General features: G+C 33.2%; 3 protein-coding genes across 4 annotated transcripts; all 3 read left to right on the top strand.

Annotated features, from left to right (window-relative positions):
* Positions 1-2057: 2057 nt before the first annotated feature.
* Positions 2058-3237, top strand: LOC107431055 (abscisic acid receptor PYL4). Its single transcript, XM_016041929.4, has one exon. It carries the CDS (start codon positions 2372-2374, stop codon positions 3035-3037), a length of 666 nt encoding a protein of 221 aa, XP_015897415.1. The 5' UTR covers positions 2058-2371; the 3' UTR covers positions 3038-3237.
* A 4944-nt stretch (positions 3238-8181) lies between these two features.
* On the top strand, positions 8182-10834 carry LOC107431064 (protein trichome birefringence-like 34). The gene is made up of 5 exons (XM_016041936.4): positions 8182-8574; positions 8777-8948; positions 9500-9696; positions 9816-9974; positions 10305-10834. The coding sequence occupies exons 1-5, from the start codon at positions 8219-8221 to the stop codon at positions 10648-10650; spliced, it is 1230 nt and encodes a 409-aa protein (XP_015897422.2). The 5' UTR covers positions 8182-8218; the 3' UTR covers positions 10651-10834.
* Positions 10835-11813: 979 nt separating this feature from the next.
* LOC107431052 (protein trichome birefringence-like 35) lies at positions 11814-14925 on the top strand. 2 transcript variants are annotated; one of them, XM_016041925.4, is made up of 6 exons: positions 11816-12155; positions 12322-12601; positions 12992-13163; positions 13498-13694; positions 13801-13950; positions 14543-14925. In XM_016041925.4, exons 1-6 carry the CDS (start codon positions 11945-11947, stop codon positions 14871-14873), a joined length of 1341 nt encoding a protein of 446 aa, XP_015897411.3. In that variant the 5' UTR covers positions 11816-11944; the 3' UTR covers positions 14874-14925. The 2 variants fall into 2 exon arrangements, with proteins under 2 accessions (XP_024934774.2, XP_015897411.3); XM_025079006.3 differs by lacking the exon at positions 12992-13163 and having other exon boundaries at positions 11814-12155; positions 13575-13694.
* Positions 14926-15926: the final 1001 nt, after the last annotated feature.

Below are 15926 nucleotides of genomic sequence, written 5' to 3'. Positions count from 1 at the left end.
TGCAACAAGTCGGTTTGTTTGTAAATGTTATAAATATAATAGTTTCAACCTACAAAGAATGTACTATATATAATTTCTCCAAAAAATAATTATAAAAGTAGATACCAATTGATTTCTACCAAAAACTTGAATTAGTCATGTTCTTTTTTGGCGAAATGAATTGGTCATGTTCTTTGTAAACCTGATAGTGCATATCTTAAATGTCAACTTGCATGTCAAGTAGAACGCGACCAGTAACAACAACCAAATTTCCTTTTTTTTTTTTTTTTTTTTTAAATCCAATTTGAGAGGGTTCAGAGAGAATCAATCTAGAAGAAAAAAAGAGAGTTTGATCAGAAGATTGTCATTTGTCTTTTCTTCTTTTTTATTTTCCGTTTCAAATAAAATAAAACAAAACAAACAAAACAAAAAAGACCCCAAGTGGATGAAAGCTCGAAATATTCGAGGGGAAAAAATAAAATGGATAACATCAAGGAAGGAGGTTATGCATGGTCATGATCTTGATGGCTGAATCAAGAACGTCCATATCAAATCAATCCTAACAAGAAATAGCCCCCAACAATCCCTCCCTCAGCCAAAGGTGTAGGGCCCATAACCATGTACACATAAATGTTGTGTATCATAGTCATGTGCAATAGAGGGTCAAAGTTAAGTTCTGGGTCTCCCTGATCTGATCGGTCAGAGCACACACCTCATTCACGTTAAAGCTAACAAAAAAGTGATAAAGAAGAAAATGGATATCCAAACACCAGCTGCTCTGGCACGGTATGGAATGGTAAAACTTCATAAACTCATATTTAATTAAATTTTTGTTTGTTATAAAAAGAAATTTGGTCCAAGCTTTCTTAGCCTTTTTTTTTTTTTTTTTTTTTTTGCCCATTCAACAAGGCTATTTTTTAGAACCTGCCATAGGGCAACTTGATAATCCATTTTCTCAATTTCCTTGTGAATATATGAACCCTTTTCTTGTTTTGTCGCCAAATGATACCCAAAGCTAAACCGATACATTGGGGCAGATGCAAAGGGATCATGTGTTAAAATGACTATAAAATCTCTATGACTCTCAACTTTCAACTATTCATAGTTCACACATGTACCGCATGCGTAGCTTCCTTTTTCCCCTATCTAGCTATCATCATCAAGAAGAACGTTGAAACTGTAGTTTTCCCATGTATATATATATATATATATACATATATATTTCAATTATTTTTTTGTAAAATATTTGCAACTTGGGTATCAGAGGAAATTTTCTTCACGCTAGTCACCGTTGTATAGTTGTTATCGGATGGACCACATAAATGATTCTCGAATGTAATTTACCAAATTTATATATAAAAATAGTTTTCAAATTCAGATCTATATCATCTCTACATCATTTAATTAGGAAAAAGTATGCAGTGTACTCCAGAATTTTGTTTATATGTTCCCAAACAGAAAGTCCATATTGAAACCTATACTTTTTATTTTTATGTTAAATTGTTACTGTAATAACATTAATACTACATATATTGTTTATAAAATTTATTTACCAAATCATTTATCATGGTTAGGATTAAAAAAAAAAAAAAAAAAAAAAAGAGAAAATTTTAGTTTGTAGTAGGAATAGAGGAGTACAAAACAGTCAATTTCAAGTCACGCGGGGTGGTCATGCAGATTCTAGACAAACAACATGTCATAATATATATTGGACCAACGTTAATGTTTACAAGTAAAAATTAGATCCATATATATATATATATATGTACGTATATGGAATAGCCAATGGGGTACTTAGAAATCAAATAAGAACATGTGATTTTGGTCCCTCTTCCATTGTTCCAATTTTCCAAATCAACGAAAATCTCTCCATTTCCACAAGAGTAACCAGCCACCTATCGAATTGACCCCACAAGATTTCTCTGTGTTTTTAGCGACAATTTGCAGGGTCAACTCGTGATCTAATTTGCCAAGGGTATTTTAGTAACTTCGCACTCACCAACTTGGCACTAATTTATCACCCACATGAACTTTCATCAACCTTTTTTTTTATTTATTTCTGCTGTTTTTTTCTTTTTCTATAATTTCAGATTATTCAAACCCGATCCCATCTCTCTCTCTCTCTCTCTCTCTCTCTCTCTGTGTGCATAAATTCAGTCACAGAAAGAGAGAAGAAAAATAAGAACAACAACTCCCGGACCAGACCCAAAGCCACCTCCGAGCAGTTGGAAAGTGACTAACCCAACCCAACCTTCTCTTTTTTGTTGATATATATATATATATATAGATACAAACTCAACACTAACTTAAACCCCAATTCTCAAAACCCCCTTTCTTTCTCTCTTTTTTCTTCAAAATTACAAAAAAATCATAAAATTTTTGCATCTTAAAAATGCCACCGAACCCGCCAAGATCCTCGGTTTTGGTACATCGAATCAACAGCACCACCACAACAACAACAACAAGCACCACCTCTAGCACCACAGGTTCCAACACGGTCATGCAGTGCCAGAAGGAGCTAAGAAAGAGAAGCCCACTGCCCGAGGCGGTGGCTCGCCATCACACGCACGACGTGGGACCCAACCAGTGCTACTCAGCTGTGATCCAGGAGATCGCCGCTCCGGTCTCCACAGTCTGGTCGGTGGTCCGGCGGTTCGACAATCCGCAGGCGTACAAACACTTCGTCAAGAGCTGCAACGTCATAGTCGGCGACGGCGATGTGGGTACCCTCCGTGAGGTCCACGTCATCTCGGGTTTGCCGGCTAACAGCAGCACGGAGAGGCTCGAGATCCTAGACGACGAGCGTCACGTTATCAGCTTCAGTATGGTCGGTGGGGACCACCGTCTGTCCAACTACCGCTCCGTCACTACCCTCCACGCGTCTCCTTCTGGGAACGGCACCGTCGTTGTGGAATCGTATGTGGTGGATGTACCGCCGGGGAACAGCAAGGACGACACGTGTATGTTCGTGGACACCATTGTTGGGTGCAATTTACAGTCGCTTGCTCAGATCGCCGAGAATCAAGCCAGACGCATTGGCAATAAATCATCCAAATGAGTACTTTCCCATATTCTCCATTTTCATCTAATTTTCCCCCAAAAAAAAAAAAAAAAAAGAATTTTCTAGTTTCTCTTGAAGAAAAACGACAGAGCCAGATTTGAATTTCCATGGTACTTCATTGTTTTTATATTTTTTTGTTTTTGTTTTTATTTTTATTGTTGTAATTAAATTATAATATAAGAATTTTCCGACATGCATATTATATGGTCTCAATTCTCAACATTTAACATTATAATTATGGACATGATTATTTATTTGTTCATGTACACTGAATTACATCACAACCGACAAGTCGTTTTTGTCATTAGAAAGTAAAAGAAGAGAAGGAGAAAGTGAATAATGTCGTATGGATTGGCACGTGAAAATGGGCAGGTCGTCGTCCAGAAGTTAAGGCGTCTGTGACGATGGTATTGCCTTTGCCAATGCCACCGCTTTTTGTTGTGTTTTGTTTCTCCTTCTTCTCCTATTTCTTTTTCATTTTTTTTTAATATTTAAAGGTTTCGTCGCCTCTTTCTCTTCTTTAAAATCCAATTAGATTAAACGGAATAGTAAATATGGAATCAAAAATACGAGTACTAAAGGCAAAGCTAGCTTCAATATAAAATGACAACCGTGAATTAGGTTTTGATTGGACACCAAGTAAATAATATAGAAAATTCACTTGTTGTTTTATTTCATAATATATGTATATATATATATATATATATTTCTGGACAAGTTCTTTTATAATATTTTAAGAAAAGTATACTCTCCTTTGGCATTGGAACATGAACATCCTGCGAAGCTATACAAATATAATTTTTAATTATGAACCTTCATGGGAATAAAACAGCTATGGGAGTTTACATTTCCCATGGAAAATTATACGTAGTAAAGCCGCACTTTAATTCTAATTCATCTTTTCAAAAAGAGATTAAAGAACAAATAAAGGAGAAAAGAATAATGAATTCTCACATGTTTGGATAAAAACATGAAATTTTAGTTCTATTATATTGATCCCGTTAATTAGTACTTCCAAATAAACAATAATACTTTTTAAGATTTTGTTACCACTCATCGAAATCCACATTTCAAACGTATTCTAGTATAAAATAATATGATAAGTATGTGTTAGATAGATTGGTAAATACTGTACATATCCTTAAATTGAGGCATAGATGTACATACAGTGAAGTGATCTGCAAGGGAGGTATATATAATGTTTAAATTAAATAACTATTGCATGTTGGAATATAAAAATAGTGTCTAATAAAATAATATTATATACTTGGTGGAAAACATCCGAACATGGGGTTAGTAACTCATCAAACTCTCAGAAATAATTATGCTTTTATGTTGCACGCTCTCAATCTCTTGCGCATTACATCCATCTATTCTGTGTAGTAGTGATGTTTTAAAATAATCTAGCCCAAAGTATAAATGCAGGACGCTTAGAGTAATTTAATTTCTATATATCACTCTAGTTTTCATATTATATAAAAATTCTAACACGTAGATATTTGCTCTATAGGTCCAATCACAAAAATGCCAATGTTTTTCATGAAAACATAGACAAAGGCTTCTTTTTTTTTTTCCCTCCCCATTTTAAGGTTTAACTTCGGAGATTCTGAATCCCAAAGGGTTGAAAAACAAAAATAAATGAATAAATGCAATTTGGTATTTGAAATAATAAAAGGAAATTGAGTAGGTGAGATAATGAATATGGAAAATATATATTTGGAGAATAGAGAGATGCATGGGGTTGGGGGTGGGGGTGGTGGTGGGGAGGGGTTGAGAACATGTTGCATTAAAAAAGTGAAAAAACGTGATGGGAATGGACAAGTTGCAAGTTGAGAGGCCCTGAGGGTCGGTTTTGATAAAAACAAGTTAGGTGTTAGAAAAAGGTGCAAAAAAATATTTGCAAGTTGCTAATTGTTTTGTTTTTTTGTGCCTATCAATTTTTTTGATGGCAAAAGAAAATTTTGCAACTTGCCGTCTCTCTCTCTCTCTCTATTGGTTGAATTGGGGGGAGTTTTGAATAAGACCCTTTATTTTATTTATTTTTTTTGCAAGTTGGCAAACAAGTGGGGGAGAAAGAGGCATGCTTTTAATGATCCTTTCTTTCAAAACTTTCCTTGCATTTCTCACTTTTCCATGAATTCACGCCACCCATTTTCGATTTTCAATTTTCAAGTTTCATCCCCCTCTCTTTCTTATTGTATTATAGATTTCTTTCTTTTTCTTTCAAATTTTTTTACTTTCAATATTTTACCAAACCAAGTTTTATTATTACTGTTTGATTCTACTGTGGGAATCTAATGAACCGAGATGGGAGGAAAATAAAGGACGAAGAGAAAGATAAAGAGGGGAATGGTGCATGAAAAGTAAATTCCTTTTTTGACATGAGGGAAATTGATAGTTGGAGGGCTATGGAATGTTGGAAACAAATTGATCATATAAATGAAAAAAAAAGTATAATTCGTTAAATAAACTAGTTGCCAAATTATTATTTTTAAATAAAATTAATTTTGGTAGGGTCGCAAAGACAAATGTGTCGATCTGATTTTTTTTTTTTTTTTCTTTTCATAAACGGTACTTATTGAAAGTTAGCACCCACCATAACTATTTATCCTTTTTCTTTTTTGCAATAATAATTATTTATCCTTATATATTTAATCCAATTTTAAAGGAATAATATATATTTCAAAAAAATTTAAGAAAGAATAGTTTAGTAAAAACACGAAACACTAATAAAAAAAAGTGAGCATTAGCCAAGGATTGGTTTGCCACTATAGATTACTGTGACTAAAACTATTTTTAGCCAAAACACCAAGGTCTTAACACAAGAATTAGTTTTAAATACAAAAGATACTATAGCTAAAAGTGCTTTTAGCCAGACAATTTTGTAACAAAAACTAATTCCACAGAAGAGACCACAACACCACAAGGGCTTTTATTACGACTAAAAGCATTTAGATACAAATTATAACCTTTTAGCTACAATTACCACTGTGGCTAATATATTTTTTTAGTAGTAAATGATAATTTTAGAAAATTTGGTTATCACTAAAACATTTAGTGACAATTTTATTTTATTTTATTTTTCTATTTTTGGGCAAACAAAGGGGATGATATCTTCTCCCCCCAGTAAATAAGGATTCTAATTTTATTCTTTCATTCTGAAATTAATTTTCTTAGTCAGATTTCTTCTGAATTTCTACAAACAAATTCAAATGAATTTCTTTTATACATGCATTAAATTCACTTTTGACTGGATCCATACGCTTTTTTCTGTATCCTTAATAAATATCTTGAATTTAGATAGCAAGTGATTGATCAAGACACAAACTAAAAAGGGGCAAGTGATTGATCAACATACAAATAAAAAAGGGGAGATGCATATAGAAGGCCAATAAGGAAATATTTTTAGAGATTAAAAAAAGTGAAAAAAATAAATAAATAAAAAATGGAATGTCAGCAACATTGCTTTTGGAAGCGAATCACGAAGAGGGAAATAAAACGACATGGGATGGCTGCAAACTGTCATGTTGGCCAACAAACGGTATATTCTTCTACCAGTTTACATTTACGTGCAATAGTATAAATATGAGTGGGTCTTCAGGTTCAATTAAAGTCTTCTATATATTTAATTTTCCAGAACTTTCTTTTCAGTTTATAATAAAAGACCGCATCGATAACCAATAAGTTCTGTTACCTACATGATTTATCGCATTACCATATATTTCATTATAAATTATTTTTTCTTTCTTCTATATATTTAATTTTCCAAAATATTTTTCAGTAGTTTATAATAAAAGACTGCGACAATAATTAATAAATTTTGTTACCTACATGACTTATCACATTACCATTTATTCAATTATAAATTGAAATATATAGTTTTCAAAAGAATAATATTAGAAATTAAAGTACTCTATTTGTATATATAACTAGGGAATCCTAATTTAGTTAAATCGGAATATTTATATAATAAATATTTAACTATTAAATAAAATGAAAATTTGAAATTTAAAACCTTTACGGAAAGTGGGCTATCTTTAGTAGTTTCTTACATAATCATTTCTTGTTAAAGTTCGGAAATCCCCGGTGTATATACATATACATATATATATATATATACACATGTATGTATATGGAGTTGAGAAAAATAAGGCAAAGCAGATGATAGTGGACGCCATGGTGTATATGTTAGGGGTTATTGAGGTTTCTTTACGACAACGAAGAAGGATGTGGAAATGTCAACCACCCTAACCTTTAGATCAAGTACTTTAATATCATTTATTCTTTCCGATCCAATTACTTTATTATTTATGCTGGGATATAAACCCAACAAAAATATTTCACTTGGTCTCTGCTAAAGTCGATCAATTACTATAATAACCATTTCCACATGTTCATCATCTAACATATATAGTTCTTTTGCATTTACCAAAAAATAAATGAATAAATAAATAAACTTTGGCATACATATATAACTATCAAAAAGATTGTTCTTCTCATTCAAATTAATTCGGCATCTTCCTCCAAAAATAAAAAACTTCTGTATCGACAAAAATATCTCTCTTATTATAAATCCCTGAAGTTATTTATACACATAATAATTAATATTCAGCGCATATATATGAAACTTTTTCACATGAAAAAAAGTTAGGAGGCAAACTGAATATAATAAATAGAGATTGCTTAGTGGCAGTTAATCTTAACGACCAATATTTGACAACTTAGATATATTTTTGGATAACATTTCATAGTTGTAATGTCTTGAGCAAGGGAAAACAGCACTTCAACAAAAAATATATAGCACTTCTATAACTCCTACCCATATCATATCATCCATAACTTGAAATAGCCGACCAATGTATTACAATTTACTGCACAAACAATTAATCAAATTGGTAATATATGGTCCACAGAAAAAACGATTGCGGTCAATTTTCAAAGCCAATTTAAGAAGAACATACGATTAAACCAAATAATATCCCATCTATTGCTTTCAGCAAACCAAACCCCCCAAATTGGTCCTTGTAATCCAGTTAAAGCAATGTCAGAAAATGACTCTTTCACCAACTACTCAGAAAGCTAGCTTCAACAGGGAGATAACAGAAGCCAAATATTCCCACATATATATATATATATATACATACATATATACAAAACCCAAACACACATAGACTTCCAATGGACCAAATGCCTAAGAAAAACCCAATACTTGCTGCAACATGGGGTATCAGAAACAGCTTTCGATCCATCCTTGCCCTTCTTGTCGCCGCCATTGTCGTCAGAGCTGTTTATCTGACCCAAAATGGTGCACAATTCTTGGAAGATCTTTCTTCAACAATGGGTGGTTCGAAGGACTCCATTCATAAGTGCAATTTGTTTTCTGGCCAATGGGTTTTTGACAACCATTCTTACCCTCTTTACAAAGAAAAGGAATGCACTTTCATGTCGGACCAATTGGCTTGTGAGAAATTTGGTAGGAAGGATTTTGGGTATCGAAATTGGAGGTGGCAACCACATCAATGTGACCTCCCTAGGTATGTACGCTAGCTTTGATTATTTATATTTGTTTTTTTCATGGATTTTTGCTTCTTCTTCTTTTTTTTCTGATATATATTTTTTCTTTTTGATTTTGGAATTTTGGGTTGGTGGTGAAGATATAAAAGAATTGTGGTTTATTTGGATGTGTTTTTTTTGAGCTTTGTTGTGGAACGTGTTTGGTGTTGATCAATAAGCTAGGTTCAATGCCACAGCGTTGCTTGAGAGGCTAAGGAACAAGAGGCTTATGTTTGTAGGGGACTCGTTGAATAGAGGCCAATGGGTTTCAATGGTTTGCTTGCTTGACTCGGTCATCCTTTCTGGTTTCAAATCCATGCACTCCAATGGCTCTTTGAACACCTTCAAGGCCCATGTAAGTCGCTTTTCACTCTTTTTATGCTGTTTAATAAAGCTTAAAATGCTTGTGAACTATTGCAAACCCCAACCCTTTTGAGCTTTAGTTTGGGTTTCCAATTTTAGTGGGTTATTGAAAAATGGGCTAGGTCTAAAATTAGAGCCTTGGTTTGAGTTTGGCCCACAAGAGCACGAGATTTTTTCTTTCTAAAACATGTAGTAAGAAGAACTTCGTCAACCTCTCCTGAAAGTTTTCGTCTAAAAATTGCAAAAAAGTTATAGGCTGAATTCTCTAATAGCTTTAAATTTTACTTATTACTTACTTTCTTATTCCTAACCACAATTTGTTTTAATTCATGAAATTAGACCCTTTTTGTTAAAGAGAACCACTTCGTCAAACATTAGCTATGGAGGTTAATGAATGATATTTTCTTCTAAGAAACTAGAAACTTAAATAGGTTGTTTAGTTGATCGGTTTTACCTTTAAAAACACTACTATTTGGTATAGTTTAATTACTTAATAAAGTTTTAGAACAAGGCTAATAATGGTTGATGGAAATCCAATGAAAGGAATACAATGCTTCAATTGAGTTCTATTGGGCACCATTACTGGTGGAATCAAACAATGATAATCCAGTGAGCCACCGTTTGCCAGAACGGGTAGTAAGAGTACAAGCAATTGAAAAACATGCCAGGCATTGGACTGATGCAGACATACTTGTTTTTAATTCCTATCTTTGGTGGAAAAGACCCAAAATGAATGTCTTGTAAGTATAATATTTTTTACATTAAAATATAGTCTTTGATTAATTTTATGATTCTGAAACATACAACTTCCTCAAGTAGTTGCAACTACCAATTTTGACTTTGTGGACAATTATTGAAGGTGGGGATCTTTTGAAAGCTCCGATGGAATTTACAAAGACGTTGAGATGCTTAGGGTGTATGAGATGGCTCTCAAGACATGGTCAGATTGGTTGGAATTTCATGTTAATAGAAACAAGACCCAGTTGTTTTTTGTTAGCATGTCACCCACCCATCAAACGTATGATTCTTTCCTCTCTCTCTCTATATATATATATATATATATAACAGCTAGACTCACATTGTGTTGGTTTTACAATTTGATCTTCATTTATCAGTTTTTAGATTATTTCAAAGGCAAAATAAAATTTATATGAATTAAATTAATATGATATGAGTATAATTGTGTATATATATATATATTTATACAAATTTTGTTTAGTGAATTATTTTAAAAGTATGCAACATGAGCAGATCAAACTCAGATTGTGATATTAACAAATAATAATAATAATAATAAATTAAAAAAATTTTTAGAGGAAGCAAACATGATATGCCATGTGTATTGCAGAGCTGAAGAATGGGGTGGTAGTGGTGAAAATTGTTACACAGAAACAGAGCCAATTATAGAAGAGGGCTATTGGGGAAATGGATCAGAACCCAAAATGATGCGTTTAGTGGAGAAAGTGTTGGATGAATTGAACACAAGGGGCCTAAATGTACAAATGCTAAACATCACACAACTCTCAGAGTACAGAAAAGAAGGCCATCCATCAATCTATAGGAAGCAGTGGGAACCACTAACCAATGAGCAATTATCAAATCCAAGCAGCTATGCAGATTGCATCCATTGGTGTCTCCCTGGGGTTCCTGATGTGTGGAATGAGTTGCTCTATGCTCATATTTTCCATCGATGACAATTCCTTAATTGGAAATCAACCAATGTTTAAAAAGAAGGAATTGAAAGACTAACCCATTTTATAAGATGGATAAGTTGTTAAATGCACCTAATTAGGAGATTCATAATCTAAAATCTATTGATCATAAGTGTCAGATTGGTTAAAAAAAATAATAAAGTACTGTCTAAGATTTTTAGTTAAAGTTTTCCTGAAATTAACGATATGATATGCAGATAGCCTACATGAATTATATATGCTTAAATTAAATGTCATTTACGATTGCAAAACAAATTGATAAATGATAATGACCCATAATATTGAACTAAATATTATTGGTTTTAAAAAATTGCACATCCATCAACTTAACGGCCTAGATGATAAAGTATCAATTTAGTCTTTTAGGAAAAAAATTAAAAAAAAATGGATAGTAAGGAAAAGAGAAGATTTTTTTTTTCCCTATTTGGCAATCTTCATGTGCCCTAAATAAGGAAATTTTAAGCTGATAAATTAGGAAAGGATATTTTAGCTTCACACTTTATCAAATCTGAATTTGATTGCGGACAAAAAATAAAAAAATAAAAAAAAATCCTTGCATACAACGGTTTTACCACTTCATTTTTTACTATTTCTATTTAATCATGTATTATGTAAAATTAATTATCTACGATCATAAAATACATCATACAATAATAAAACAAAATTTAATAAATTTAATAAAATATTTATTAAATATCCATTTATAGACAGCTATACCATATCACATCAATAATTGCATATAAATTGTTGTCCATAAGAAATAACAAAGTTCAATTCAATTTAACCAAAAGTTACCTTATAACATTTACCCAAAAAAATTTCCAAAAAAAAAATTGATAAGAGATAGATCAACAGCTGCAGTTAATTGCAATCACCGGTCAAAGCCGATACTGTCTGAAGACCAATCAAATCGTAAGACTAAGTAGGCCCCATTTCAAACCCCAGCTTTCTCTACATTAAAGTTACAGCCAACCTGCCTAATAAAATTAATTATCCAGCTAATCATGGCCATCCATTGCTTCATAATAATAAGACAATTAGAATTTTCGAATAAGTTAATAGTAGCGGATGCATCAGACTCCATGGTACTCACCGTACGAGATCACTTTTCAAATAATCAATAATACTTGAGACTTGCTGCAATAAAAGACCACTAAAACCTGTCCTAATGCATGATGTCTCGCTTGAATAATCTAAAGCCACTTACATTTCGATGGTTTTTAGTTTCTTAATGACCCACAAATCTCACAGAGCAAGCAAAAATTCATGATCTTCCATGATGCAGAGGTGGAACAGTCAAAGGAAGAAAACCCATTTTCCTTTATTAACATTGTTCTTCATCCTCTTCATAGTGGTTACAATCCTTCACCATGAACGTAGCATTTTGCAAATTCAGGAAGACAACTCAGGTCATGCTCATGACCATCAACGAACTCCAATCACTTATGTAAAGCCTAATCTTCTAAACCATGGGAATCGAGCTACCGGTATAACTCCAACTTACTAGGGATTTTTCTTTTTTTTTTTTTATCGGCTATTCTGCCTCTTGAATCTTTTCTTTATTAAGAGTTTTTTTCATCTTGTTTATTGGGTTTTCATAGCTTTTCGTTTGATTTGCGGCGATGGGTTTGATTCTGTTTTATGAATTTTCAGAGGTTTTGGATAGATTCAGTAGATGCAACTCCACTAGAGAGTACAGTGGCCGGAAGATTGCGTGGGCTGACGGTGAACCTAACTCCGGTAACCGGAAAGAGCGTTCGGAAAGCTGTGACGTGTTTTCCGGCAGATGGGTTTTCGATAACACTTCATATCCGCTGTACAAGGAGCCAGAGTGTCCGTACATGTCGGACCAGCTGGCTTGTCACAAGCATGGGAGGTCTGATTTGGGTTACCAATATTGGAGATGGCAGCCCAATGATTGCAATCTAAAGAGGTAGATCTTTCTTTCTTTCTTATGGTTGTTTCTACTCTTAAGCATTTTCTTGTCGGTGTAATTGCTTTCATGGCTGTTTTGGCTATACCTAAACAGAAACCCCCAATTCCTAATTCACTGTTTGATTTTTTTTTATTTTTTATTTTTTTAATTTTTTTCCCTTGTATAAGTTGAGTTGGCATAAAAGCAGATTCTAAATGCCCTACAAAATCTGTTTTAATTAAAGTTAAGTTACTTTACCCTGCATAGTTGGAATATGTTTTAAGGTTTGTTAGATTTCCATTGTACAATCAAAGTCTACAATAAAAGAATGGTATAGAATTTATTTGATGTTTGAGTTACCTTTTTGTTTGATGCTGAGTTCATGAGTTGCCGTTTTCCCTTGTATAGATGGAATGTGCATGAAATGTGGGAGAAATTGAGAGGGAAACGGCTAATGTTTGTAGGGGATTCATTAAATAGAGGGCAATGGATATCAATGGTATGTTTGCTACAGTCAGTGATCCCTGCTGATAAAAGATCCATGTCTCCAAATGCTCATCTTACTATTTTCAGAGCGGAGGTAAGTCAAATTTAGAGTCTAAGAGATTATTGCTAAACTATGGAACTTGACTCAGCGTTTGTTCGGACCAAGATAGGATTGTAGTTGGATAATAAATTATATAGCATTAAGTTCATATATGATCCAGGGAAAATCATCTGCCTTACAAATCTTCAAACAATTTCTCAAGGATGCAAGCATAATAAGTATTGAATCATAAATAGGACATAAATGGATATGGAAGATGTGGTTTCCGGTAGGCTATAGCCAAATGCAGGACAACACTAGCTGAAAGATAGATTAATATGAATATCTCTTAGCATTGTTCTTCATATGTTATGTATGTCATTCGCAGGAGTACAATGCAACCGTGGAATTTCTCTGGGCTCCACTTCTTGTGGAATCTAATTCTGATGACCCTGTGAATCACAGGTTAGATGAACGGATAATCCGTCCAGATTCAGTACTTAAGCATGCCTCAAAATGGGAGCATGCTGATATACTGGTTTTCAACACATACCTGTGGTGGAGGCAAGGTCCAGTTAAGCTGTTGTAAGAATAATTATAGTAACTATTCAGGTTTCAGTTTAGAAAAAAATGAGTTATTTGAGTAATTGAATGCACGGGCACATATTAATTAGATCTCCAACTCCTGCAGATGGAGTGCTGAAGAAAATAGCATTTGCGAAGAATTAGATGGTCTTGGGGCCATGGAGTTGGCCATGGAAGCTTGGGCAGATTGGGTGGCTAAAATGAATTCTCTCAAGAAGCGGGTCTTTTTTGCCACTATGTCACCTACACATCTTTGGTGAGTGTTCGAACCTTCTACTGATAGTGTTTTTTTAAGCCATTACTTTGATAAAAATTTTCTATGTTGTTATTTGAGTTTGAAATAAATTTATCTTATAATGAGGTCAATTAGGCATTTTCTATGATTAACTTTTAGAAATGTATCCACTTGCACTAATACCGAGATCTCTGTACAAGATGAGTAGAGCTTGAATTGGAGTTTTCTATTTAAGCCTAGTCTATTGTATGCTTTATTGCATTTGAAGCCAGATATTGGTTGAAATGCTCTTGGTTGGCAAAGGAAACATTAGGATGGAAATTTAGTGTACTCGTGTCCTCGAAAATCAGAAATTTTGCTAAATGGATCGATGACTACCACTCATTCAAAAATTTCATGTCTAGTATATAAAACATAATTTTCTTTTTGAAGCAATGGGAAAAACTTTTTCACCTCCTTGTCATGAAATTCCAATAATAGCTGCATTGATTGAGTATACCAGCTATTCCTATGGTCTTGTAGTATGGTTTTTATGTAGCATGCGATTGTTGTTTTATGTAATAATCCGATTGCAACTAACTGACTTCCCAACATTTTGTTTATGGGAATTCAGGAGCCGAGAGTGGAAAACTGGAAGCGAAGGGAATTGTTATAACCAGAAAATGCCAATCGATAGAGAGGGCTACTGGGGAAGTGGTTCGGACCTGCCTACCATGCGCATGGTGGAGAATGTCCTGAGCAAGTTGGGTTCAAAGGTTTCAGTTATAAATATTACTCAGCTTTCAGAGTATCGGAAAGATGGTCATCCTTCTATCTACCGGAAGTTTTGGGAGCCACTGAAGCCTGAACAGTTGTCAAAACCTACAACTTATTCTGATTGTATACATTGGTGTTTGCCTGGTGTGCCTGATGTGTGGAACGAGTTGCTTTTCCATTTTTTGTAAAAACATTTGTCAAGCATATTCTTTTAAAGGCTCTTTATATGGTTTTAAAGCATTTCTTGTTTAGATAAATGAAAACGGAAACTAAAAATATTTAGGCTACGAGCATAAATTAAATCCTCCGTCTGTTGAAACTAAATCTAAAGATTTAGATTTATCGGCAATTTCCCACATAAAAAGTTTGAATGGTTAATTTCCTATGCATAAAGAATAGGCAATGCTGACTAGGCACCCTTGGGTCAAATATCCAAATTCTGTTAGGTTGGACTGATCAGGGACTGTCGATGAAAAAGACTGAAAAACAAAAACAAAATATTAAGAAATAAAATAATCTCTTGGTTGTGCTTCTAAATAGTTTACAACCGATGATGATTCTATTTGTTATGTGCAGTCTGGTATTGACATTAAAGATAAAACGAGAATTTTTTTTTTTTTTTTGTTCGATTTAATAAGATTGATATATAATACATGCCTTCAATTAAGAAAAATATTTCTAATAGAAACTTGTCTAATAAAAAACTAAATTTAATCTTTGATAATGCTAATACAATTTAACAATCTACTATATAATTACAGTAATTTTAATCTTCTTCCCAAGTACAATTACTATTATAATTCAACAAATTGTACTAATTATCTAACAAAATGAAGTATAAATATAGAATATTTTAATATTTTTCAATAATTAAAATTTATCTTAAATGTAATCTATATTTTTTACATTTAAATATATAATTCACGTAGCAAAAACTGTTTGAATGCAAGTGTCAGGCTAGTACTTTTTCAATTTGATTTTCACAACAGCAATATTCATCATTTTCAGACATGGAAGAGATTATGGTGCAGAACTCTTTATTTGAAGCATTTTTTGAACTCATCCGACCATAAACAGTGCCATCATCTCCCACTATCCAACCAGCTTCTTTACAAACAGCCTTCAATACATCATTGAAATCGGCATATTGAGGAAGATCATAGTTTCCATGCGCTCGAAGACCCGCAAATATCTTTTGAGTAACTGCTCTCCTATGCCTCTCCCTCTCTTTGTTATTGTGT

This window comes from Ziziphus jujuba, chromosome 6 (genome assembly GCF_031755915.1).
Source record: "Ziziphus jujuba cultivar Dongzao chromosome 6, ASM3175591v1".
Classification (NCBI taxonomy): Eukaryota; Viridiplantae; Streptophyta; class Magnoliopsida; order Rosales; family Rhamnaceae; genus Ziziphus; species Ziziphus jujuba.
This window is presented reverse-complemented; position numbering and strand designations above follow the sequence as displayed.

Bases quoted from the DNA above. Each gene is read 5' to 3' on its own strand.
- LOC107431052 (XM_016041925.4), top strand. From the start codon at position 11,945: ATGATGCAGAGGTGGAACAGTCAAAGGAAGAAAACCCATTTTCCTTTA. The intron at 12,602-12,991 runs GTAGATCTTTCT...TCCCTTGTATAG, and splicing joins AATGATTGCAATCTAAAGAG to ATGGAATGTGCATGAAATGT. The intron at 13,164-13,497 runs GTAAGTCAAATT...TGTCATTCGCAG, and splicing joins TTACTATTTTCAGAGCGGAG to GAGTACAATGCAACCGTGGA.
- LOC107431055 (XM_016041929.4), top strand. From the start codon at position 2,372: ATGCCACCGAACCCGCCAAGATCCTCGGTTTTGGTACATCGAATCAAC.
- LOC107431064 (XM_016041936.4), top strand. From the start codon at position 8,219: ATGGACCAAATGCCTAAGAAAAACCCAATACTTGCTGCAACATGGGGT. The intron at 8,575-8,776 runs GTATGTACGCTA...TCAATAAGCTAG, and splicing joins CATCAATGTGACCTCCCTAG to GTTCAATGCCACAGCGTTGC. The intron at 9,975-10,304 runs GTATGATTCTTT...TGTGTATTGCAG, and splicing joins ATGTCACCCACCCATCAAAC to AGCTGAAGAATGGGGTGGTA.